Here is a 26,913-nt window from a genome sequence, read left to right as displayed (position 1 = left end):
TTACACCATGGAAGTTTCTCATAGATGGATTACTTTTGGCCAGGACAGGAAAGAAATGTGGAACATCTTCCTGAAGTGGAACCTCTCCACCCCACTGAATGAGAACTGACCTTCGTAGAGGAAAGGGAGACCAGTATGGACTCTGCTAGTAACTCTCCTTGTGCACTGAGACACCCTGGGCCACCCTCTTGGCTTCAGTGTTCCTATCTCTGAAATGAGATGACAGGTTAAACTCTTCTCTGTTGATAGATTTTGATCTAGGGTGGCAGGTGACTCATTCAGCTTTTGTCGTAAAGGGATTCAGCAGAAATTACCAAGAAGCATCAGAATGCACAGGGCCCTCATTGATGCCTGGTGCTCTAGTGCAATGTGTAGCATACAGACAATAGCAGCAGCAACCCTTTACTGAGTATTTCCTACTTAGGAAGCTGTCAAAATTTAGAGAAAAAACTGCAACTCGGAGAAGTGACTTATCCAACTTAATATAACTGGTAATGGCAGAGCCAGGCTTAAAACCCAGGTCTAATCCTAAATTTAACCTTCTTAACCACAAAACCACACTTGCTCTTGTTGCAACAATGCAAAGGCAGAATTCTTGTGCTCCAAGTTGGCCAAAGATCAAGAAATAGCAGGTAGAAGACAGAATTACCACTCCTAGGCCTCTTGCCCACAGTCGGCTCTTGTTACACACACTTGGGTTCCAGCAACACAAGTTATTGTGTGTCCATTTGGGGAGAGAGTACAAGAACACTTTGGCAACCTGACTATCAAGTGCTCCTGTACTGGACACCATGTTCCTTAGGCCTACATAAGATCTTGAGATTACTCCAAGAAGTCAAGACTCTGAACAAAACAAAGTGTGTGAAAAGTGAGGTCAATAGCAAATGAGGAACAGGAAAGAGCAGGTCACTGGTATTGTTCATCTATGTAACTGTCCAGCCACCCATCATCTGTTCATTCAGCAATTAGCTGCATGCCTACTGGGTGCATACACTGGGTTAGAAAATGATGCTACTCTGGTGCCCAACAGCCTGGAGGTCAGTTCTCCTGGTGCTCCCACTCTATGGGAAGAGAGATAGAGAGGTGTCACTCCAGTGTAGTTAGTAATGCTCTGATGGAAGAAACAGTCTGAGGCTTCTAACTTTAGCTTGGCAGTGTAGCATATAAGTTCACTGATGGCTAGATGTTTTGCCTATTTGCTGCTGAAGTACTCTTAGTGCCTAGAACAATTCCAAGCACAGAGTAGCCACTCAATAAATATTATTTGAGTGGCTCTTGAAGAAAGGATAGAAAGGAAGAGTTAAGCAGTTGAAGAGACACTATCATTTACTAAACACCTACTAATTGGCAGGCACTTACTAAGAGCTTTACATAGATACTCTTGTTTGAGTTAATCTAATGAGGTAGGTGTTCATATCGAGAGTTGGTATTTAGAGCCCCTCAGTTCAAGTATTGTCCTGGGGTTAATTCATGGATCTGTCAATTCCAATGGGAGTGTTCTGGCCATTGACCCTCTACTTGAACAAATATGCCCATGTCGCCTCTCTTTTCTTTGGATCCTTTATTTAGAGCTAGAAGAATTCTTGGAAATCATCTCTCTGAATTGTCTATTTGTGTCCTCAGTAGATTAAATCTATTGATTCTTCTCTTACATTCAGATTTGCTAGGCTTCCAACACAATCTTAGTTACACTGCCCCTTCATGGTACTCTCATTATAATTCCTGGGGCCGAGGGTGGAGGGGGTTTGGATAATAGGGAAAGATATATTCATAGTATCTGAGAGGAAATTCTTGTAAGCATATGTTCAACTTCCACAAATCAGATCCCAAACATCTTTTCCTTTGCAGTTCTTGTGGTTAGAATTCCCATCAGGCTGCTCCAGAACTTCAGTTCATTCATCAGCTTATTCACTCATCAAATATTTGTTGATGACCACAAGGAACCCAACTAATTTCAGGGTTCTAGGGATGCATAGCTAACAGAGCAGGAAAGGTCCTTGAGCTCACTGATTCCTACAGAATAGTTGGGAGAGACAAACCAGAAACAATTACATATTACCTGCATTAGGTAGGATTTCATGATTTTATATAGGTGATAAGGGAAGTCTACTCTAATGAAGTGACACCTGAAGAGACTGGAAGTGTCCCCTAGTGACTCGTAAGGAAGTCCTATTTGAGGCTCCATCACTGAAACCCCAGCCTATTTGGAACATTGATGTCATTGGTTATATCTTTGGTGCATGGTCTCTGGTTGGTTTGTCATACTAGTTAACTGTGATTATCCCTCCACCCAGATAAAGATTCTTAAATACAAAACAGCATGCTTGCATAAAGCAGCATTATGAGTGTGTGCTAAACGAATGAATGGCTAACAAACCAGTGGTACCATAGTTGGGCCTATTAGAAGGTGAGTCTCTTGCTTCTATCCTTAGTCATAACATTAACACACAATACCATATTGAGCCTCAGAGGACTGGCAAAGGTTGGCCCAAATCTGGGTCAGTTGAAGGCACAGGTAGTTTCTTTGTGCTACTTTTCTGGCTCTCATCTGAAACACGACATCTTTTTTTACCCTTCATCCCACATTTTTCCTGGTTCTTTCTGTATATTACCCAGTTATTCATTCTTAGTTCTTGTATTTATATGTTAATTCATTCATCAGCCAAGCAGTGAAAATCTAATATAATCATGTTCAGTAATACTTGTTTTAATTAACAAGTGTTTACTGTTTGCTTTGTGCTGTGGGGAGCAGACAAGAATCAGGTTATACTGCAACATTGAAAGTGCTATGGCATGAGGAGGAGCATGTGAGGCTGCAGGAAAAACCTAGGAGAGGTGGTTAAAGAGGTTTCATGGAAGAAGTTGTATTCAGCTGACACCTGGTGAATAAGAGCTGATCATTGATGAGGCTTACCACAGTATGGATGGTTGAAAACAAGTGGGTACTTCGTAAACATGAATGAATGAATGAATGAATGGACATACTACACTTTCTGACATGTTCAATTACAAATAAAATGTAGAGCTTTAAGGGGGACATGTGGTTAACAGGGATCAAAATCCTCTTTGATTTTTAAATTGACATCATTCTTTTTAACTGCTGTATAGTAGTTCATAGTATACTGTCACTACATGCTATGCTACTAGTATTATTAATATCACTACAAATAACTTCCATGTACTGAATAGTTCATACATACTCAGTATTTTTGTAAGTCTATTGATGAGGTATTAGCACCAATATGCCTTATTTTTAGAGGGGAAGATGAGAGTCAAGGAGGTAGTTATTTATTTAAGGTCCCCAGTTAATAAAACATAGAATCAAGTTTGACATCTCCTTGCCTGACTCCGCAAGGTGTGTCTGTCCAACTATAGAAGATAATTGCTTCTATGATGACATGCAAAGGCAAGGTGGCATCTTGATGGATGGAAAACAATGTTAAATTTAGCTTTTTTTCTTTCCAAGAAGTAATAGAATAAATACACAAAAGAGAAAAATTAAATTGTTTTAATTTTTCTTGAGCTTTTAAGCACACGAGGAGGAAAAGGCTTGATGAAGTGTGGACATTATCAGACCAGTGTGGTTTCCAGTAACCTGTTGCTGGAATGTATGCTCCAGGCTGACCCCTCCTGAGCAAGGGCTTCTCCCACACTCACCCAACATGGCCATGCCTACATTCTGCTGTTCTTCCCACCAAAGCAAATGAGCAGCATCACGGGTGAGAACTGTTTCTCTAAGTCCAGGATGAATATTTCGGATACTAGCCTACACTAGCAGGTACATAGTCAGCATAATCTTGTTCTATTTCTAGAACGTGGGCATCATCCATGACTCCCTCTCATCAGTCTAATGCCAAATACCTCTCAGAATGAAATACATGTTCTTGGAACATTAGGATAAGCTAAAGGGTTTAGTAAAGTCAACAGATCTCCTGGGCCAGCAGCAGACATACAAATGCTAGCTTTCTCCAAGTACCTTCATAGTTTTGAAGGTGTGGGAGTCCCCTATTTGACACTAACACCTTTGAAATCACTAATTACATTTCTGTGGATCAGCCTGATAGATAGACTACTGGGCTTTGGAATTAGTGGACCATTAGGATGTCTCTCCTACAAATGTTAAACCAGACCCCTGGAAGTGAAATGATGGACCCAAATGTCCACTGATAAATTCATTTATCCATTTATATATCAGCCATTTAACAATTATGCATTGCATGGCAATATCCAGCTGGCGTTGTGATTCCGCATCTTATCATTGGATAGGAAGACTTGGCTGAATAATAGCCTCCCCAAAATAGAAGGTAATATATGGAAGATAAGAATGGAAAGGTAAGCGGGGGTCAGATTGTAAAGAAGTTTGTGGTCTGTGTTATGAAGCTCAGATATGTTCATTGGGAAATAGAAGACTAAGCCAATAAGATTTGTTTGTATAAAATTGCTCAAAATGCTCTGTGGAGAAAGGATTGAGGAAGAGAAAAAAATAATAATTTGTTCAGGGGCCAATGGTAATATCCAAACAAGAGATTATGATTGTTTGCCCAGAGAAATGGATGAATGGGAGTGTGTCTGGAAAGTACAATAGAAGCAAGAGGACTTGGTAATGTCTTGGATGCAAAGGATGTGGGAGCAGAACCTATGCAGTGACTTCCAAGTTCCAAGTGTGGAATGAAAGAATTATTATTTCCTGAAAATACAGAGATGGATTTTAATTTAATATTTTATTAATAGATAGGATAGATCAAAAGTTCAATCTCAGACATGATGTGCTTCAGTTGCCCAACTGTCTTGAGAAGCAATGCTATTGCTATTCAATACACAAGACTAGAACTGCTCCTGAATTATAACACAGCCCATTCCTACTCTCCGCATACCATACAACTTCTCTACAGGAGACCTGAATCTTGTTCCATAATCATAAAGTCACTATTTCATCCATTATGTTGTCTGTCCTATCTTTCCTTCAGCAAATCATTAGAGGCAATGTAACTACTCACTTCTGGTGCCATCCACATTTTTTCTGAGAGTAATCAAAGTAAGCAAATAATCAATGAAATAAATTGTAGGCAGGCAGGTAGGTAAAGCAAGAAACAATTCTCTATATGGAAAATTGTGTGAAGTTATATAACCCTTCCTGGTTGAGCATGATTTTAAAAGGTTTTTGAGGAGGCTTTTTGAATCTATATTTGAATTAATTATTCTCAGTGTATAAGGCATCTGTCTGAATACTGATAGGATAAATGTATTAAGTATTTACAATGGGCCTAATATATTGTCCTTAATACATATGCTCAATCAGACACTCTAGGAAAATAAGCTTTTCCCATACCATTCCAAGAGATAGATTTTTTTTTCTACTTCATAGAAATTGCTCAGAATCTACATAACTGACTCCTGCACTCATCTAGTAAAATGGTGGATTAGGGCAACACTCAAAGAGCCCCTATTAGGATCCTTTTGTGTTGTTATCTAGATATAATACAAGTGTAAAATTGGTCACAATTATTTATACATTATGTATCTACCAGACAACTTTGACAAACACTTTAAAATATTTTATATCATTTCATCCTTTCCCCCCCCCCAAATCCCATGATTGTGATTATTAGCTCCACTTTACAATTGTAGAAAGTGGCATTTGGATGCTCTAAGAAACTTCTTCCAGGAGGAAGAAACACATATAAATAAACCTGATTGAAATAAAGCTTGTTTGTGAATTAATGGTTAGAACTGAGATGACCCTTCTCAGGGAGGTTCAAGGTCTAGACATTTAATTTAAAAAGGAACAAAAAAACCACATCATAGATTGCAGAGGAAATGAATATTATTATTATGCTGGGAGAGGGCCGGGGGTCCTCAGCAGGCCAGGTCCACAGTGTGGTTACAATACAGGTGTCTATACCTGTTAGTAGAAAATAAAACATAGAGTACTTGTGTCATGTCCAAATATCTGTATAGACCTCGATATATTTACGGTTTCATAGTTTGTCAGCAGGAATTTTGAAGCAAGAAGATCTGTAGGTGTGAAGAGAAGGTTAATTTCAATACTGATGAGGCTCAGGGAATGTTCGTTCGTTCCCACACAGCAGAGGGACACAGAACTTATGTGTCCCTGGCTCCTGTGACTTTGCCAGAGATGGAAGGAGTGCTTCCTCCTGTCTTTCCTGGTGTTGTTTCTTTCCTGATGCTGCTTCTTGAGAGAATCCTACTTCTTATCCTGTTCCCCAGCACTGGCCTTCCTGAGGACAGTTCCATTGGAAAGCAAGGAGCTAGTGAATTCAGACTGCCATGCATAGCCTGATGCTACCTGCCATCTTGTTCTTTTGCTATTCATTTTGGGGGTAGGTAGAATGGGCTGGATAAAGCTTTGTTGTTCCAATTCCTGACCTTAAAAAAAATAGGAAAGAGAAAGAAATAACAGCTGTCAGAAAAATTGCAGATGTGGAAAGACTGGAGGAATTGATCTCACACTGGTTATTGGCAAGAGGAGTGGACAAAATCGGCTCAAACCATGAGACTCCTTAGCACAGGTCTTCCTACGTTTGTGTTGTGTCTGTTAAAATAGGAACGTCAGACATTCCTCTAGAGAGGATGAATTTAGGTCCTGTCATGACTATCTTGCTGGATGACCCTGGACAGGTCCCTTCAGTTCTTGCAGCCTCATCTCCTTCCCTTAGAAAAAGTGGGTGATCATTTCTGTGGGTGCAGTCTCACATACGTGTCATAAAACAGGGACGAGACCACGGACTTGTATGAATGTGATGTGATCTGGGGGTGGATCGCAGATATTCATGGTTCTTTCTGTTGTTTGATTTTCATTAGGCTCGCTCTCAGCCAGGGCCAGACCAGAGAGAGTGTGTGAAAGTCAAGCTCACAGAGACACACACACACTTGAAACAGTTTCCCATTCAATTCTGACCAGAGTTGCTATGCTTCAGTGTTGGATTAGAAGAAAGAACAGATAACGTACACTTTAATCATTGTAGCTGGACTAAGGAGGGAAACAAAAGAGAAAAATCACCAGAGTGCCTGCCCTGGACTCAGGGGACCTAGATCCCAGCACTGATATCCTCATTTTTTTCTGTGTCCCTGCTCGCTAGGCCCAGGCATTCCTTTTTTAAGGTGAAGGTGTAGGGAGATGATTCCAACAGTCATTTCTGGCTCTGCCTTTCTGCCTCGACTACCCTGAGCTCTCACTTCCTTTGAGTGTCTGATTCAGTAAGGTCACATGTTACATTAACAGTGAGTTTGGACTCAGGTCACCTCAAAAGAAAATCTTCCAGGCACATTGAGTCTCCTGAGCTCTTCCTTGACCTTCCTTCTCTCTCTTTACAGCTTGCCAAGCTTTCCTCTGTGGACAATCCATGTTTGAGTGAATTTTTTCTCTCAAGAGGCATTTTGATTTGATAGTGAGTTCCTGGAGATAGGGGCTTGGTAGTATGTACCACATTATCCACAGCTTCTCCTGCATGGTCAGGTGTCAAGTAGGTGGTCAATAGTGTAGATAAATAAAAGCGTGCCCAGGTGATTGGATGAAGAAATCCTGTGGCAGAGCCATAAGTCGTCCAAAGGGCATGGTAATGCAGGTGACAGCTGGTATTTTGATGTCCTTTTAACTCTCAACATGCACTAGTTACAACAAGATTGAGAACACAGAAGAGAATATAACAACTCTCCTATCGGAGCCACAATTTCCTTTTCCTTAATGTAAAAAGAATGGGTCAGCTGGCATAAGTCAGTCTCCCACCCATTCAAGGATAATTTATTTCACATTGTCTGCCCTGTGATAAATAGTGATCTGCCCTGTGGTAGGCAGTGGAGAGAAGCAACAAGGCAATAAGAGACGGTCTCAGCCCTCTGTGCACAGATACACAGGTAGTCATAAACAGTGAGGCAGGTGGCATGATAAGAGAGCCATATGGGCTAGGAGTGCCTCATGGAACTTAAAGGGTCATTGAGAATCTCCTGAAAAGTTGATGTCCAAGCTAAGGCCAGGGTACCTAGACAGAAAAGGTCAGACTTTGTGTTCTTGGTGAATGATGAATAAAATTTGAGAAGTGTTTGAGCCAAGAGGTGGTGGGGAAGGAGAATCAGGTCCCAAAGGCCCTACAGTGCTATGCTACAAAGTCTAGACTTCACCCTGAGGTTGGTGGGGTCATTGCATGTCTAGGACAGAGAGAATGATGACTAAGATACAGAATTAGAACAGTCTTTGGCTATGTCAAGCTGGGTGGATGTAGAGATGGAGGCACAGTTGAGGAAATGAGATAGTGTTGCCAAAATTGAAGTAGGGGTGGTGGCGCAGGACTATGGTAGTGATGGTGAGAATGGAGAGCTTGAATGGAGGGCTCAATGGTATGGATGATGGAAGCTTCATGGTCAGAGGGAAGAGACTGATGCATGGGTCATGCAGGATTACTTCTGTTTCTGGTTCACATGGATGCATAGCATTTCTTCCCTGCATAAAAATGCAGGAGCAGGCCCTCCCTGGGGGCGCAATGGGTAAGGACACAGCACTGCAAGCTAGCTGCAGCCACTTCAGTGCAGCTTCCATCTCCAGCCCCAGAAGTGACCCACATGGCTGGCAGACCTCTCCTGATCCACCTGCTGCTCCTCTCAGCAGTGTACTTTGTCGATCTGCCTGTTCTGCTCTCCACTCTGACTCTGGTGAATTCTCTCACCGCTGCTGCACCTCTGGCCTGTACCCCAGTTCTGTATGCACAAATAAAATCTTTAAAAAAAAATGCAGGAGCAGCCAATGTGAGCTTTTCAGGTGCAGCTACACAAGCATGTGCATGGCTTGGAATGTGTGCAGTGTGTGAATGTACGTGGTGTGTATTTGTGTGTGGAAGTGGGCAGACAGGATCCATGTGGCCACCTGTTTTCATCATTCACTGATTCTCGAAGTGGAGTCTAACATTCTGAAAAAAGTCTCCGGGGGGTCGTGGGGTTAATCTTCTGTAGCACTAATACCTATAACATTACAAGGCATGCACTTTGTTTTCTATCCAGGATTAATCATTCACTCATGGGCTTTAATACAAGCCAGACACCACCTCACTGTGCTTCATGTTAAGCAGTGCCAGTCCACACTTCCTTTCTAAAGGTGGCTCTCACATTCTTCTTATCAAATGCAAAATCAATTGTTTGGTCCTAGTTTCAATATGCTATGAAACGAAAAGTTTGGAAAGTTCCATCCTGTTAGTTTTAAAAGGCCAGAAATCCTGGACTCGGCATTAATTTGAGCCTCTGTATCCATCCCAGCTTGGAGGAGGTGATATCTGAAGCTGACTTCTATGTATTTGTGTTTCCTTCTTGAGCGAAGCCAACTCTTCAGTACATACTTAGTCTTGAAAACTTCTATAGAGAGTATTGTGAGGTGCACAAACATCCCACTGTCTGGGAATTCCATTTAAAATTCTCAGGTCTGAGAGGGGCATTGAAGCGCCTGTACTCTACAAATGGAAACAGTTGAACCCAGACAGAGGAGGCCACTTCTTGAGAGTCACACAGTCACTGGGAGGCATGGAAAGCCATGGTGGGGCCCCTGACTCCCACTCCAGGTGCTCCTCCTGCCACGTTAGAGTACTGCCATTTCGCCAGATGTTGGGATTCACACTTGGGCTTAGTTCTCTGTGATCATGGCAAGGTCTGCATGTCTCCATTGGTGGCTTGGGGTGAACTCAAGGCGAGCTGACCTAGGTAATATGGTGGCCAGTGTTGGTGAGGGGTATAGGAAATGAGAGAACACACTTGGCCAAGCTCAGGGTCCATGTGACCCTCCAAGAGCCCTCCTTTCAAAACAAACTCAACCTTTTAGGTTCAAGTTCTCCCTCAGAAACGTGACTTCCTGCTTCTAAGAAGCCAGGCTTACAAAAGGGCTCAGAAGACTTTGTCGACATCAAATAGCTCTTACAAAATAGCATTTTGATGAGTTAAGTGTAAATGAATCAGAAACATAAGGATTACATTTTCCCCAAGTGCACATGGGTTTCAAAATTTGAGGGGAAATGTAGTTTGCTAACTGCTTTCACCGAATCCCAAAGCATTCATGAGGAGGGGGGTGGGAGAGAAGAAAGAGAAGCCCAGCCCCCAAATGGTTTTAGATGTGGTGCCAAATTTGAAAATGCTGTTGGGCTCGCCCTCTGCCAGTAATAAAATTGCTGGCCACCCAGAGAGGCCACAGGGAGGAGAAAGGAGATTGCTTTTCCCACTGGCCCCTGGTCCTCTACAACTGTGTTCAGTTAGTGCCGCTCAATCACCAGCTGTCACTGGCCCCTGCGTTCCGCTCCCTGGCCCAGGCTTGGCCTCGATTTTCACACTATGCTGCATGCCTTGTTTACCTCGAACCATATCTGGTGTTTTGGCTCCCAGGGACCTTGGCGACGGGTCAACTTGTCACAAGCCCCTACTCTGTAATCAAGAGACCCGTCCATCACCAGCAGGGGTGTTTGGGGAAGCTGTCACACATCGCCTTTGGTTGCATTCAGGAAAAACAAGAGTCCCTTGTAGCCCTTCTCCTCTCTCCTTTCTTTAATGCTATCCAGGTGTGCTGTTTCCCCCCCAACTGGTAAATGACTTCCCCTCACATCTTGGCCTGGCACAAAAAACCAGCTGAATCTCAGGACTGCGTTTACCTTACCCCAGGGTTTGAAGATCTGCATCTTTTATAATTTCCACATTGTCCCTCCATTCTTTCCCTTGTATTTTATTTCATTGCACCAAGAAAGTAGAAAATCACTTCAATTGGTGGTAAAAGATGTTTAAAACAAAATAACAAAGGCCTTGGCTGCAAACTGTTAGTTTTATTAAATTTGCTACTGTGTTTTAAATTGGTACCAGGGCAAGTCTTTGGACAATTATATCAAAGGCTGCTGGAATTAATCAGTTGCATGTATACATTTGCTCCTTCCTGAGTCTTATACAGAGTGAGGGCAGCTTCTAGTATGAAAGGAATGAGTTTTGTGTTACCTGTGTCAGAGGGGCGGGCCCTGGTCCCATTTGGGGGGAGACCTGACACCCGCTGGAGGCTCAGATTCCTGTCTTCTTCTTCATCCATTTAATCCAGACCATGGGTTGAAACTCACAGTGGTCATCAGAATAAATAAACCAATGGATATTCCAAGACAAAAGTTCATTTTCCCAAACAAAGATTCCTTCTTTGCACGAGATCTCAGCATCACAGCTTTGCTTGAGTAACAGAGGAGCTGATGTGCAAGAGAGCCAACCAGGTGCCTAGTCTGGGAGGAACACAGATCGGAAGTGGAAGGATCCCAGGCTGGCTAAAGAAGGGGCTGCAGGTTCAGCATCTCAACAACTGTTCACACAGCTAATCTCTGACTTACGTACCTGGAGGTAGGACTTGAGAAGTCATGTATCCTGGCACCCTCGATTGCTCAGTGATGCAAGACTTAGCCCCTTCCCCAAGTCTTCTGCCATCTACTGCACACTCTCAACTTAATCATTCTAGCAGAACATTAGCACTTCTTATGTTTCCCCAACAGTTCAGTCTAAATGTCTTGTTTTGTGTTATTCCTACTGCTCAGAACACTATATTCATCACTTGTATCTTTTGACATTGTTCCCATGCATTGAATATTGTTTTCAACAGATATTGTTGAAACCTAGCCTGTAACAGGCACTGTGTTAGGCACAGAGATGTATCCATGAAAGGGTAAAGTGTTCTTGTACTTGGTGCATTCAACATTCAGCAAGGAACATAGGCATTCAACATCTGGGCAACAAAGTTGTGCTGAGTAATATAAACTAGAGGGTGCTAAAGGCATCTGTGAAAGAAACCAGCCTGATCCAAGTGTCAAAGAGAAACCCTAAACCTTTCTCATCCTTCCAACTACCGTCTGGTCCTCCCCTCTATGGTGCTTTTCAAACTACCTTGTATTACCATGTTGTGCCTGACCTGTGTTTTTTCCCCTTTAAACTGAGATAATGATGGCATTTTCTTCTCCTGGGAGGACTCTTACCAGAAATTCCTTATTTTCTTTGAATTGCACATAAAGAGAGATCCAGAGAGGAGAACTAACTCATTCCAAATCACAACCAAAGTTAATGGGAGACTCCTAGTCATTTTTCCTGATGTGAGGTCAAGGGGATGTCCATAGTGATGCCAGTCTAGGGCAACCCTTCCCAAGGGCATGGGTCGCCATCCCAAACCTTCAACAGCCACCCACCTGCAATAAAATTAAGACCGAGCCCTCCCTGGTGGCACAACAGGTTAGGACACAGCATTACAAGTGAACCACAGCCCCTTCAGTGGCAGTTCGATTCCCAGCCCCAGAGGTACCCACATGTACAGTAGACCTCTCCTGACCCGCCTGCTGCTCTTTCAGCAATGTACTTTGTCGATCTGCTTGTTCTGTTCCCTACTCTGTCTCTGGTGAATCCTCTCACCGCCCCTGCACCTCTGGCTTGTACCCCAGTTCTGTGTGTGTAAATAAATAGATCTTTAAAAAATGAAAAGACCAAAGTACCTCTGAGCTTAGACTCAAAATTATGTTATCTCTCCAGAATTCAGGGTGATGCACAGACAAAGCTGGAATTAAAGACTATATTGTTATCACAGATAGGATAAAACTGAGTGTAAGTTACTTTAATGTATGCCTGTTGGGAATCAAATTCTTTTGAGATGACTGTACATTTCCAGAGTCATTCAATGAAGAAGGATATTTTCTTGTAAGCTTTAGTTCACTTTAAAGGAAATAGGATATGAAAACATCTAATATATTGCCAAAACTTGGTAGATATTTGATTTATTTCTGCGTCTTCCATCCCACAGGAAATATTGGTTTCTGTATGGTCAAGTATCCCCTTTCTACCTTCCCCCCAAAGCCAGTTATTGATACTCCTACCAAAACAATCTTCAGCAAAACAGATGTCGCTTACATGGAAAACCAATTCCTTATTACCATTACTATTATTGTTTAATGAAGCATTGTTGTTTTACATCCTTGTTAATTTTTTGACAGTGTAGGATTTCTCCCCTCAGGTGTGGTCACTCCATCTCTCCCACCACCAAAACACCACGGGCCTCCTCCATAGTCCACTGTGCATTCCCCTCCTCCACTGGATGTCTTAGATCTGTGGTCAGTTTTCAAGGGTTGGTTTTAATGTTTGTCTTTGTCTGACCTTTTGCAGGAAGCCAATTCTCTCCTTTCCCTGAGTTCTCCTTCCTTTTCTCCAGCAAGCCAGTAACACTCCTTGGGGAAATCTCAGACTCTCTCTTCCTCAGCTTGTGCTTCCACAGTCCCCTACACATTTTTAGGTTGTATTAAGTTCATCCTTTCAAATGTCTTTTTTTCTCCACAAGCCTATGAATGTCCTGAAGACATGACCATAGTTTATTAATCTATAAATCCCAGAAGAAACTGGGATGACTCTAAGAATGCTGTTTGGGTGAATGAAAGGTTAAATAAAAGAAATGATAGAAGTATATTTATCCAGAATTTGACAAAGTGGTCAAAGTCATAAATGTATTTAGCTAGCATAAAGCTATTTAGCTGGATTTATTTCCTGTATACTTTTTTTTTAAACAAACACCAATAATGGAGTGATACTACAGATTTATAATCATATATTCATGTGCGTGTGTGTGTGTGTACACAAGATACAGGAAAGGATGATGACCAGATTTTCTTGGTAACTGTCATAAGGTTATGGAATTTGAGATTTTACTTTATTTTTAATTCTTTCCTTTGTGGTCTAAGTTAAAACAAACATGGGTGATATTTGTGGTTAGAAAATAAAAGTAAAGCAATTATGTTAATATAGTATCACTTCTGAATTTAAAATAAACTTTCATCCTAATGGAAGGCTAGAGCTATTTTCCTCTATAGTACTACATGAGAAATAAAAGGTAATTTAGTCTGAGTTGCCACCGCCTAAAAAACTTTAGGTCTATGAAGGGGGTGAGGGGAGCTTGTCTTATGTTCAGGTAGTTTTAGTGTTCTGTATTTCTGGATATTGACACATCGCTCATGAGTGACTCAAGGTGTCGATTCTATGTCATAGAAAGGTCAAGATTCTAGCAGTAAAAAGCATGGCTTAAATTTGGGTTTATAATTCTCTTCCTTATCTTGAGCAAATCATTGAATTAGATGGAAATTCAGATGAGCAATGCAAATGATTTCTGTCTTTCACGATTATATTAAAAATTAGAAATATTAGAGTAAGTGGAAATTTGATGAGCTGAAAACCTCTCCAATTAAAGCATCTATCTGGACATTCTAGATAAAACATAATTGATAGAACTGTCACCCTTCAAAATCTGGCATCAGAAAAAATCATAAAAATATGTTGCAAATGACAAGAAACAAAATGGAACTGACAGCTAGACAGGTCAAGCCTTAATCTTATGTTTTATTGATAAGCATGAACCATCGCTTTTGGCAACTAGTGGCATAAATCTTGTTATTTCAGGAGAGGAAATTTGGCCCTTCAACTCTGCAAGATGGAAACTTGTGGCTAATACCTTGGGAATAAAACTAGGGCATCTGAGCAGCTACGTACATAATGCAAGCGTGTATTAGAGCAGAAGATGCATGTGCATATGTCCTATACCTGCAAAGAGTTGAGGTTTGAATTTATATTGCTCAGAATGGTCCAGGAATGCCTGAGCTGAAAAACTTGCTGCAGAAAGAAAGAAGAAGTGGGGAGGAAGGCAGGTGAGCAGGCAGGCACTATGTTAGTAGTATTTCAAGAGTATCTACAAATTAACAAAAAATCACTCTGAGTCATGTACTCTTGACCCTGGCAGCACATGTGTTTCACACAGATTAAGACTGAATGAACATGAGTTCAGAATCAAAACAGTACAGCTAAAGTAAGCAAGGCATCAAGAGAAAGGGTCAGCAAACAACTTCAAGGCTTTTACTGAATTTTGATTTTTAAAAACAAGTAACCTTATTAGTATTTGAGGATAAAAAAGGAAAATTGGGGGGAAAATATCATCTCCAAATGATACATGGGCTAAGGAGGGGGAAAGAGTAGAAATAAAGAATAAAATCAAGTGAAGACAAAAAAAAAAGGGTGGGGACATAAATAAAGGAAAAGGAATGATAAATAGACAGCATGACAAGATAGGAAAATGAAATATGGCAGACATTAATCAGATTAAAGCACCTATGAGTGTATAGACTGGATTTAGCCAAAGATAAGTTCATCAAAATGTTAAAGGTGAAGGAATAGAAAATTTACCAGGAAAATACTAACCCAAACACATTAATATTATTATCAAACAAAGGAAACAATAAAGCCAAAAACTATTAAAGAGGTCACTTTTATAGCCAGAGTTCATATAATGATTCCATACTTGAATACACCAAATAACATGACCTAAAAACACATAAATGGGGAGATGACCCTTACCTAAATAAATATCCATAATGATACCATGCCATTTTAACACCTTTCTCCGTAATTAATAATCAAACAAACTAAAATAAAACAATGAGCTATGATATCTTAAGCAATACAAAAAGTCTCATCTGTTAAACATACAAAACACTGCTACTGAATTAACATATAAATATTTCTTGTGAAATATGTAAGACATTATTAAAGTATACTGTATTGTGAGTCTCCACAAATATCAAAGAATCAATATCACACAAAACATTACTTTTTTTTTAAGCTTTATTTTTTGTGTAGAACTGGGGTATAGGCCAGAGATGTAGGGAGTGAGAAGATTCACCAAAGACGGAGTAGGGAGCAGCATAGATGGACTGACTGAAATACACTGCTAAAGGGAGCAGCAGGTGAGACAGGAGAGGTCTGCTGCGCCATGTGAGTCAGCTCCTTGGTCAGGAACCGAACTCAGGCCGTAGTGGTGATAGTGCTGAGACTAGAGCCCAGGACACCAGGGATAACTCAGAGTATTATTTCGATCTAGGACACATTAAATGAATGAATGGGTTAATGAATAAACAAACAAACAAATAGACAAATCAATGGCAAAGGTAAGTTTCAGCCAGTGGAATTTATGACCTAGAAAAAAATTTATATAAAATATTAGCAAATAAAATGCAGTGAATAAAACTCACGCACTCCTATAAACACACATTGTACCCAAAGTGGATTATCCCACAATGAGAAGAGCTGATTTTAATGATAAATGGTCTGTGAATATAATTCACAACAGTAGCACATTAAATACGTTTTTAAAATGAGATGTCTTATGAGATACAGAATTTAAAAACTCAATAAAATAAAGTTCCTTCATGTTAAACAAAACAGAAGGTACAGTGTGGATAGAAAGGAACATCCCTCATCTAGTAAAGGCACTGAAATAGCAGGAAATGTGCCTTGTGGTGTAAATTAACATAAATCCACAAATTATAAGAACCTATGTAATAGTCTATAAGGACTTCTAAATAGAATATCAATTTATAAAATTCAGCTATTTTATCAATTCCCAAATATCAAAATGCAAATGCAGATTATGTATTCACACGTGAATGTCCATAGATACATGGAAGATAGATGGGTAGGTAGGAAGGGAGATAGACAGACAGACAGACAGATAGGGATAGATAGATGATAGGAAGAGTCTACCAGTTACTATGGCATTGTCACCTATAAAATATTCACAGTTAGGAATATATTCCTAATAAAAATTCATCACAGCTTTTATGAAGAAAGCTTTAAAATTTCATGAGACCATAAAGAAAACCTAAATAAATAAAAAAGATAAACTGTGTGTATAAATGGGGAAATGCGATTCCATAAAATTGTCTTTTTTCCTCAACTGTACCTATAAATTCAGTGAAATTTGAATCAAAATCTTAACCACAGCTTTTTAAAAATGAAACTAAAATATCACATGGAAGAGCAAAGTGCCCTTTTGAAGGAGAAAAGCAAAATGTAGCATGAACTTGTAACATAAAGCAAGACTTCTGTAAAGCTATGGAAATCAAGACAGACTGCTATTGATAGGATGATGGGGGGAAAACAGACCAATGAAACCCATAACCCAGGAAACAACTCATCTAAGTACTGAATGATATATGGTATCACAATGCAACATGAAAGGATTAACTATGAAATACACAAAATGTTGGACAAATGGATTCATTCATATTTGAGACAGAAACAGTTCTCCCTGCATATCATTTTTGAAACTGTTGAAACATTGTAGGTAAATGAATCTATCCACTTAAAAATAAAAACCTTAAAGCTATTCATAAGAAACAGGGGAGACTATTTTATGACCTTGGAGTGCAAGCATTTATTTAGCAAAATAGGAAAGACATACATCATGAAGAAAATGACTTAGAAATTCTATTCAACAAAGCAGCATAAGACAGAATTAAAAAAGAGTCATAGACTTGAACATGGTACTTGTACTGCCTTCAATTACAAAGGATTATTACCCAGTATATGAAAATATGCTTAAATATCAATAGAAAAAAAAAAGCTCATTTAAAATAGGAAAACGTGATGAATAATCTGCCACACTACTAGACGTCTATCTGGACAACAACAGGAAATGATGCTTAGATCTGTTATCAGAGGAATAAAATCAAAGAAATAAAATAGTAATTAAATATCATTTAACACCCATCAGATTGGCAAAAATTAAATGTTTGGCAAGTTCAAATGCTGGTAGGGACGTGGATCAATGGGAAGTCTGTTGGGAAACATGGTAATTCGTATAACCAGTTTGGAAAATAAGTTGGCAATATTTAATAAATTTGAAAATGCATGTACTTTCAACCTAGCAAGGCTGTATAAAATATATATCATGATGCATTTCCTACAAAATACTCTGTGTACAAAGTGACATGAAACAACAGATGTTTAGATAAACATTCTTGGAACTAATGAATACAGTGTTTAAATAATAGTAGCAGGAATTGTAGCAATAACAGAAACACCCTAAATGCCTAACAAGAAAAGAATGTCAAACACATGCATATGTCAGTGAAGGTAACAAGCCAGCTCTACTTGTCTCAATTCGTCTCTCAATTCGTATGATCTAGAAACCAACGGTGAGGCAAGAAAAACCCATTGCTTAGCTTATACATATAGTATTCAAATATCTGTGAGATTTAAAATATGCAAAACAGTGCATATGTACAAGCAGTATAAAAGCGTTCATGGGAGAGAGAGGATGGGATCAACTACAGAAGATGGTCAAATTTGGCCAAGTGGGGTGGTAAGTCTAAGGGCCTTTGTTGCAGTGTTCTCCACATTCAGGCTCTCTGTGTAATTGGGCAATAATAATAGTCCATGTAAAGTCCCTCACTGCTTCCTCTCAGGCTCAGAAGGTGATTGTCTCCTTCCCTTTCCCATTCTTGGCTGGAAGCAGCATTAGGAGTGCCCAGGCATTACCCTCTTAGCCTTAGCCCAAGGCGGAACTGGAGGATTTGGGAGCCGCCTGAGCCAGAAACCGCCTAGGTGGTCCCTCCACCATGTCTTTGAGCTCAGTCTGGGAGGTAGAATCTGAACTTCACCCATTCTCATTGCAGACTTTGAGCGACGGAGGTAGTATCCAGCCTGGAGAACAGTTTGTGATGGAAAGATGCATGCTATTTCTCATTAAATTGGAACTCTGGGTTGTAGAACTGATACCACATTTTCCTCCCAGACTCCCATTTCATGGATGAAGAAATGAATGGTTCTTCATTATGGTGTTTAAGAGGATGTGTGGTTTTTCTTCTGACATCTAGAACTTTCTGATTGTCATTGTAGGCACATTTTACTTGTTTCAAAACTAAATCTTTCAGCTTCTGTCCAGCTCTGTTTTCCAGTTCATAACAGCTGGGAACTTGCACTTCCAGATAATGCTGTCTTGGCATGGAGTTAGACAGCCCAGACTCAAGTCTCCCCCACAACAAAAGCAGTGTGACTATACGCAGGCAGCTTAACCTCCTGAGTATGAGTTTTCCTCATTAAAAAGATGATGATGATAGTTATTGAAGGGACTGTTCTTTTAATTAATTGAGATTATTCACAGGAAATGGTGGGCATGAAGTGCTAGCTTATGATGAATCGGCAACAAATGGAAACTACAATTGCTATTATTATTGCGGAAGTTGGAATTTCAAAGAAGTGCAACAGAGTTTAGTTACACAGACTATTTGGAGAGATAGAGCATGATAAATGAATTCTGTGATATAGAGACAATAGGAAGATCAATAAAGAGTAATTAAGGAGCCCACAGAGGCTTTCCTGGAAGAAGCAAACTGTTATTTCCATATTGCAATGTGGCTCTCTCCCTTTTTTCTCCTATAGTGCCTTCCTATTTCTTACTTGATCTTCTTAATAGTATGGAGAATCATTTATTCTAATTAAGAAGTGGAAAAACAGACCCTAAGAAGTTAAAGTAACTACAGATTTGCCTGAAGATTTCAGATGGGTTTTATTTGACCTGTCATGATAGCTAACTACACAAAAACACTTAGAACAATATCCTGTGCAGAAAGTGAAGGCACAAAGAGTGCTTAGTCTCTTTATGTATAGATGATCATCCATATGATAGCAATTTCACAATCAGTAACTAAATTTTACCATACGATTCTACTCTGTGATTCATGTTAACCATTGATGTGAGATTTCTGAGAAGTATACTGAGAAATCATGCCAGTTGGAAATGCCAGTATTTGTGTTCTGTTTGCCAGAAACGCACACTTAGAGTAGACCTGTCACTTGAGACATTGATGCAGAGGATGCACAGAACACTCTTCTAGCCTAGCCCACAATCGCATCCCATGTAAACACTGCCATTTAAAAATGTTGGTTAGCCTGAAATTCATCTGAGATGAGCTTAAAAAGATTGATGATTAAATAGCAATGAAGGTTAGCTTTAAGAAAAAGAAATAAATGACCCTCAGAATTCTATGACAAAAATCAGAAGTGATAAAAATAATGGTGCTTCGGATGAAGAAACGAAACACTAATCTGAAGAGCAAAGAGGAAGCTCCAGCTTGGCAGCCCCATGCATGGTCTAAATGGGGAAACTCAGAGCTAGAGAGCGGCTTTGGTTCTAAGAATACTCTGAGGATGTTGGCAGGAGGGGAAAGCAAGATCTTGGAGGCAGAAAGGCAAGCTACAGGCTTCTTCAGCCAGCAAGGCTGAGAGGCTGGCGGAGGTAAGGATGCAGAAACAATGATGGGGAAACTGTTGGGTGGAGAATGTTGAGAAGGCTTAGGGTCTGCCTGTATGTGGGAGGCACAGAAGGGGAAGGAGTTCCAGTGACAGTGTAAGACTTTCCAGATGGCTTCAGGAGCAGCTGAAAGGAACAACTTGACATAAATGTCCTACTTTTAGATCAACCATGAAATAGGTCCTGACCTCCAGCCAAGTCTTCAGAAGCCACTAGTGTGTCCTTTTGAAAAGAAAAAAAAAAATCTATTCTGCATTGGTTCTTGCAAGAAGAGCACTTATTTAGCATTCATTTTGACTTTGCATTGGAGAAATTCTTTTTAATTATTTTAAAAAGATTTATTTATTTATGAAGCCAGAGCTGGGGTACAGGTCAGAGATGTGGGGTGATGAGAGGTTTCTCCAGACACAGAGTGTGGAACAGAACAGGCTGACTGACAAAGTACACTGCTGAGGGGAGCAGCAGGAGAGGTTTGCTGTGCCATGTGATCACCTCTGGAGCGGGGATTGAACTCATGCTGAAGTGGCTTAGTGTCTTAGTGCTGTGCTTTAACCTGCTGCGCCACCAGGGTGGTCCCTGGAGAAATTCTTAATGAAAAAATCTTTCTCTCTTTTTTAATGTATAGCAGTGATGCCTACCACTTTTTGCATACCTTTTTTTAGGAAGGGATGTCCTGGGCTTCCAGTTTCCCATCTGAATATTTGAGATAACAATCTCGTCTTGAAGAGCTGTTGACAGGCTTCCCTGAGATACAGTAGCTCAACACACAGTTGGAAGAAGATTTCCAAACTTATTCTAGGTATCACTGGCAAGAAGCAAGACCACAGATGGAAGTTTTGGGGAAATAGATAATGTCCCTCACCAAAGACAAACCTCTGGGACCCAGAATTTTCAAAAGGTGAAATTACCATCTGGAAAAAGACCAAGTTCCTAGGACTGATGATATATATTTTTTAGATTTCTTTTATTTATTTTTTCCCAGAAGAACTGGGATGTAGACCAGAGTTGCAGGAGGTGAGAAGATTCACCAGAGACAGAGTTGGAAACAGAACATGTGGAATGACTGAAATGCACTGCTGCACGGAGCAGAGAGGAGAGGTCTGCTGTTCCATATAGGTCACCTCCCTGATAGGGGATCCAACTCAGGCCTTAGCGGTAGACCGAGACTTTATCTCCTAGGCCACCAAGGAGGCCCCCTGGCACTGAGGACTTTATAGTTGCCAAATAATGTGGCAGAAAGGAGACTGTCCATCATGCTGTGACATCCAGATGCTGGTCACATCTTCATAGGTTAGCTACAGTAGGGTTCCATCAATTACCTGTAACCTCATCTCTCACTTAGGAAGACAAAGCATAACTCCAGTAAATGGACATGTTGATCACCTATTATTTATAGTAATGGGTTAATATTTATCAACTGTATATGGTAGGCTGAGTGCTATGTGCTTGATGCCTGGCTTTACAGTCAACATGAAGGGAAACAGTGTGGTCAAGTTCATGACTAATTAGAAATGGGTTCAGAGCAATGAACACTGTCCTGTGAGTTCTCAGCTAGTGCATGATGAAACTAGGAGGGAAGCATGTGTTTGTTTGCCTCAAGTTTGTATTTCTTGCAAAGGAGTGGGGAGAAGGGAGGGCAAGCTAGGGGGTAGGGAGAAAACTTTCACAAATATTAGCAGAGTACTTTAAATATTATCAGCTATAAATCACTCATGACACACTTCACAAAGGAAAACACAACACAGAGAAGTGCTTCTCCCCCTCTCATGTTTTCCACACAAGTCCTCCATCTGCTTCAGAGGGGGCCCATCTGCCCCCGGTGACCTGAGATGTAGCCTGATGAAAATGTCTTGCTTTACTACATAATGTGACCATATTTGCTTAATATAAAGCATGCTTCTGTATTTAGAGCAAAGTGATTGTACATGGAATGCATATTATCTTTATCTAGTGCCTTTATGTATTCCCTGAGAAAACCACTTTTCCCATATAATAATATTCCAGTTTTAAAAGCACCATCAAAAAAGTAAAAATATACATTCATTGATCTAGAGGTGGATAAAATAACTCATAAGCTTAATATATATATATATATATATTATTTTTTAGAGAAACCCCAGAGAATACTAAGTAGAGAGTACTAATTATATTATATATATATATGTATATATATATACATATATATATATATATATAATTTTACCAACAATTAGTATTCCAGAGGCTTACAGACAACAATTACATAGAGTATCTCAAGAATTTTCAGCTTTCAGCCACTCACTCTTCATGGACAGAGCACTCATGTAATCATCAGGGACTTCTGGTCTATTTCCAGTATTACTAGTTGCTCCGGTACTGTTAAATAAACTCTTTGGATAATATGCCCACCACTCTTAGGAAAGCTATGTTCAGTCTTCATAAACTCCAACTCATTGTTATGTTGAAAATCAGGAGATATTGTCTGTCCGTTGCCCTGCACCTGTTATCTTATTGGCCTTATCCAAACAGCTCTAGCCCTAACAGCAGCTGAAATAACAGATGGGCAGGAGAACTGAGATTTTTTTTTACATCACCTCTTTGTTTATGAAATCCCCCCTCTAAACACACACGCACACACACACACACACAGAGGAATCTGATAGGAATTCTCATTATCATTTTGTGTTTTTTCCCATGGCAGTTTTTTCTTATTAAGAAAGGAAGTAATGTATAGAGGGAGATGAAAAGGAATAACATCAGCCTTGAAAATAGTCAAAATGGAAATGGGGTTGGTGATTTGGACATGTGCAAATGACATAAATATGTCCTTGCCTTGGAGGATAATTGGCAATATCCAGGTTCATTTGATGGTAGGATGAGCCCAAGAAGGGAGTAGAGAGAGAATAACTCCGAGGAGGAAAGTAATTGGTGTGTGATTGAATGTGGAACTGCTTTAGGAGATCCTAAGAGAACAGGAAAGAGCCATTTGAGGCAAGTTGGAAATTTGGTAGGAACCAACATCTGGGATTGCAATTCCAGGATGAAAACCTACTTTGTAAGGGGTAAGTTTATTAAAACAGATTTAAAATAGGGATCAAAGAGGCAGAATCGAGGGTATAACCTAATAGCATATGATTTTATGCCAGTTGTTTAACGGCTCTATGCCTCCAGTTCCTCATCTGTAAAATAAATATGAAAATCCTGGTACATGCATAGGGTTGTTTTGCTCCTTAAACAAAAGATACATGGAAAGTACTTGTTTCCAAGCCTGACACAGTAAACAGATGCTATTTCTATAACTATTATAGTTCTTGACTATAATAACTCTTGTGAGTGACACAGGAAGAATAATAGCACAGAAAGAGAGTCACTTTGCGATGTAACATCAGAAAAGGGCTTGCTGGTGTGTAATGGCATTTCTGCTCAGGTCTCCAATGAAGCAATAAGCTTAATAATGCCCAGAGAATCCTGTATGTACTCCCCTGCCTCTGTGACCTTGCTTATCTTGTATATTTTTCCTTGGTGACATTCTTCCAAGCACTTCCATGGCAGGCCACATGGTCATCTAATACTTAACTACCAAGGTTATTTTAAAGGTCAAATTAAAGATAAAGTGTACTAAAGACTATACACGGTTACCTGTCAATGGATATTAATTATTATTGCTATACATTTCAGTGTAATTCATCATACTTGGCAGTGTACTGTAGTGTGGACTATGAAATTATTGGCTGATAATCATGGATGTAGTTTCAAATGACCATGACTGAGAACTGGGGTTTCTCTAAAGGAAGATGAGAGTAGGAAGTGCAACAGGGAGGGAGGCCAAAAGACAATGGTGGAAACTTATGGGTGCTTTGTTGGTGGATGTGCTGTGACAACCTACAGCAAGAGGTATAAACCTGTACCCTCAAATATAGGTAGTGATGAAAACCAACATCACCATAATACAAATAGGCTTAAAAATGAGCAAGATTGATGAAGTGCACTCAAAGGGATCGATTTTCTGCTCTCTCTTTGTCTGTCCCCAGCATTGTGTCTGTAGAGCTTATAGTCTTTTTTGTGTTTTTCAGGGATCTCACTCTTGGCAGTATGTACCAGTACCAGGTCATCACTATTGCAGGAAATGAAGAGAGTGAGCCGTCACCTGCCGCCATATACATCCATGGAAATGGGTACTGTGGTGATGGCATCATCCAGAAGTAAGTAACTCTCACCAAAGAATGAAGAGGGACACTTGGGACAGGTGGTGGTCAGAATGCCACATTGAAGAGTTTAGTGTGTGGATTGACTTACTGGGGACGCCAAGCAGTCTGTCTGTTGGTCTGCAGACAGCTGGCTAGCTCCAGAAGCAGAACAATAATTGTGTTGGGAACACATACATTTTTCAAGTATGTATTGTAATATGTGACTTGGACAGAGTTACCATGCTACACTTCCTGCCAGAATGCTTTTGTTCTTAATAGTTTTATGAGTGTGTACGAGTGAGCTTGCAGTTCTATTAGTCTTTTCCATCACGGTCCACATTCAGTTAACAGGACACAGTGCATCTAGGTCAGAACACTTTTGTACAGTCTTTGCCGGTGGCCACTTATATTCGTTAAAAGTGTATATGTATTTGTGATCGTAACTGTATCATGTTCTCTCAGCTGTTTACAAAATGGGTCAAAGATCCATAAAAATAGCAACGTATGCTAGCTCACTATAATGTGGAAACCATAAGTAGTAAACAGTACTCTGGAGTAAATATTGAATGTGAATATGAGTACAAAGAAGTAAATGAGCCAGTAAGTGTAAAGATTCCACATGAGCAGCCAAAAAAAAAAAAAAAAAAAAAGTGTGATCAGAAAATAGAAAGCTGTATGTCTAAAATAATGGATTTTATTGCACATCGGTCCATTCATCCCTTGTCTACAGGGCAGATGCTATGCAGCTGCCAAGTAGGGGCAAGAAGCCATTGAGACTTCTGCATTGTTTAAAAAAAAAAAAAGAAAGAAAAAAAGAAAGTAAACTTTGGAATTTTTTCCTCTTCTTCAGAATAAGCACAAAAATGCTTTCTGGCACAAAATCCAAATGTTTGTCCCTCGAGGTAAAGAAGAAGCCAAAGTTATTCACAGCTAAGTTTCTTATTGCTGAAATTATATTCCTTTTTGTAACATAGCTACAAGTCACGCTATGGCCAAGAAACCACGAAAATCATTGTCAGGTTTGATGATAGACATTATGTGTGGAGACAGCAAAGCAGTTTGCCAAATCCCTGCTTTAAGTGGCATGGTTGGGTGTCAGGCCCTATCTGTGAAGTATGGAAACTCCAGGGCTGGGCCTGCAAGGGGAGGAGTAATGTAGGGAGCATTTGTTTCACAGTTGGATGAGACCAGGGATGCACAGAACAGGAATCAGCCCGCAGATGCAGATGTGAAAGAAAAGCACTTTGTGACTATTTTTCTCTGCTTCTTGTGAACATCGCTGCTGGAGAGGAAGAGCAGGCTAGTTTGGTAGCCACGACTCTGAGGTGTGGAAGTAAGAACAGCTTGCTCCTGGACACACATTCGCTGGACAAAGGTGTGGATCCGCAGGGGTGCTCTTACTGATGCTGGCTTAGCACTGGAGAAAATTGTGGATGCTGTCAATACCATCACTGAGGGCCGCTAGGTTACATCTCTACAAATGGCTGGGCAAAAAGTTAGTAGTGCGTTTAAGAGTTTGCTCCTCTCCACACAGACGTTCAAGTATACCTGCTGTGACAAGAAAGTATCCGTTCATGTTTTCGAAATAGGGATTTACATTGTTTTTAATATTAATGCTGATAAGGCCAGGGATGACAATTGTGCAGGCTCAGGGGCCTTCTGAAATGCTCTGAGAGATTCTTACCTTAAACATCCTGCATCTATAATTTCAAGCCAAACTGTTAATGTTAATATTGCAAAATTAACATTAAGATTTCTCAGTTTGGTTATTGACTATCAGTCAAGAATTTGACTCCCAAATATAGAAGTTAATGCTCTTCATTGGTCAGGGAGTGAAATGGATGATGTGCTCATGTGTATATGAGGACCTGCCTCCTAATGTAGCAGCCAGATATGAAAACACGCCTTCCATTGCCTCATGCTTCTCTCTTATCTCCCACATAAAGACATCAACTGCTAGCTTCCGATGCCACTGGTGTCTGATGGAACAGGGAACAACAGAACAAGGCGATCCCCGGGGACAGTGCCCCTTCATTTGTGGGTCTGTGATTGAGCTGCACATCAGAACATCCAGGAAATACTTGCGGTCATCACTGACAACCCATAATTGGGATCTGGGACTTTCTAATTTAGTACAAAGAATAAAAGAAGGAATTCACTAGATGTGGAATCCGATGTATGACCCATTGGGCCTACCTCAGGGCCAGACAGAGATATACTGGTAAAACCCTGCAGTCATTCTTCTCACTGATCTGTGGCCATTACCATCAGCAGTGGCAATGTCACCTTAGATAGTATTCTGTAAAATTTACCCAGCTCTGGTGTCCTGTGTGGACATCAAATTTTCATGGAGTTACCTCTAGGTACCAGATACTTGTTGGCTGTTCTGTAGAAACCAAATGAAACTTACAGATGGTTCCCTAAACAAAGGGGATGGAGGGAAAGAAATATGTTGAAGAAAAGAAGGCACAGCATGACAGCTAATTGGATTGGCGATGGGATAATGATACAGATTTTGAGTTTGTATGTAAGAAATTTACTCGCTACTCAATAATCAAGGAGATCCCTGAGGGATGAGCCTTCAGTCATACATAATTCACAGTGTCTTATTAGGATACTGATAATTTT

At 40.2% G+C, this 26,913-nt stretch overlaps 1 protein-coding gene across 1 annotated transcript in view; it reads left to right on the top strand.

The window, feature by feature from the left end:
- PAPPA (pregnancy-associated plasma protein A, pappalysin 1) overlaps window positions 1–26,913 on the top strand; it is a 223,581-nt gene that overhangs the window by 80,143 nt on the left and 116,525 nt on the right. Inside the window, exon 8 of the mRNA XM_012721479.1 lies at window positions 24,172–24,300. Within this exon, the coding sequence (XP_012576933.1) occupies window positions 24,172–24,300 (129 nt within the window). The remainder of the gene's footprint in view (window positions 1–24,171; window positions 24,301–26,913) is intronic.

The sequence above is a fragment of the Condylura cristata genome, unplaced genomic scaffold (assembly GCF_000260355.1).
Source record: "Condylura cristata isolate star-nosed mole 26May11 unplaced genomic scaffold, ConCri1.0 scaffold00006, whole genome shotgun sequence".
Taxonomy (NCBI): domain Eukaryota; kingdom Metazoa; phylum Chordata; class Mammalia; order Eulipotyphla; family Talpidae; genus Condylura; species Condylura cristata.
The sequence above is the reverse complement of the archived record's forward strand: the minus strand, read 5'-3'. Positions and strand labels throughout refer to the sequence as shown.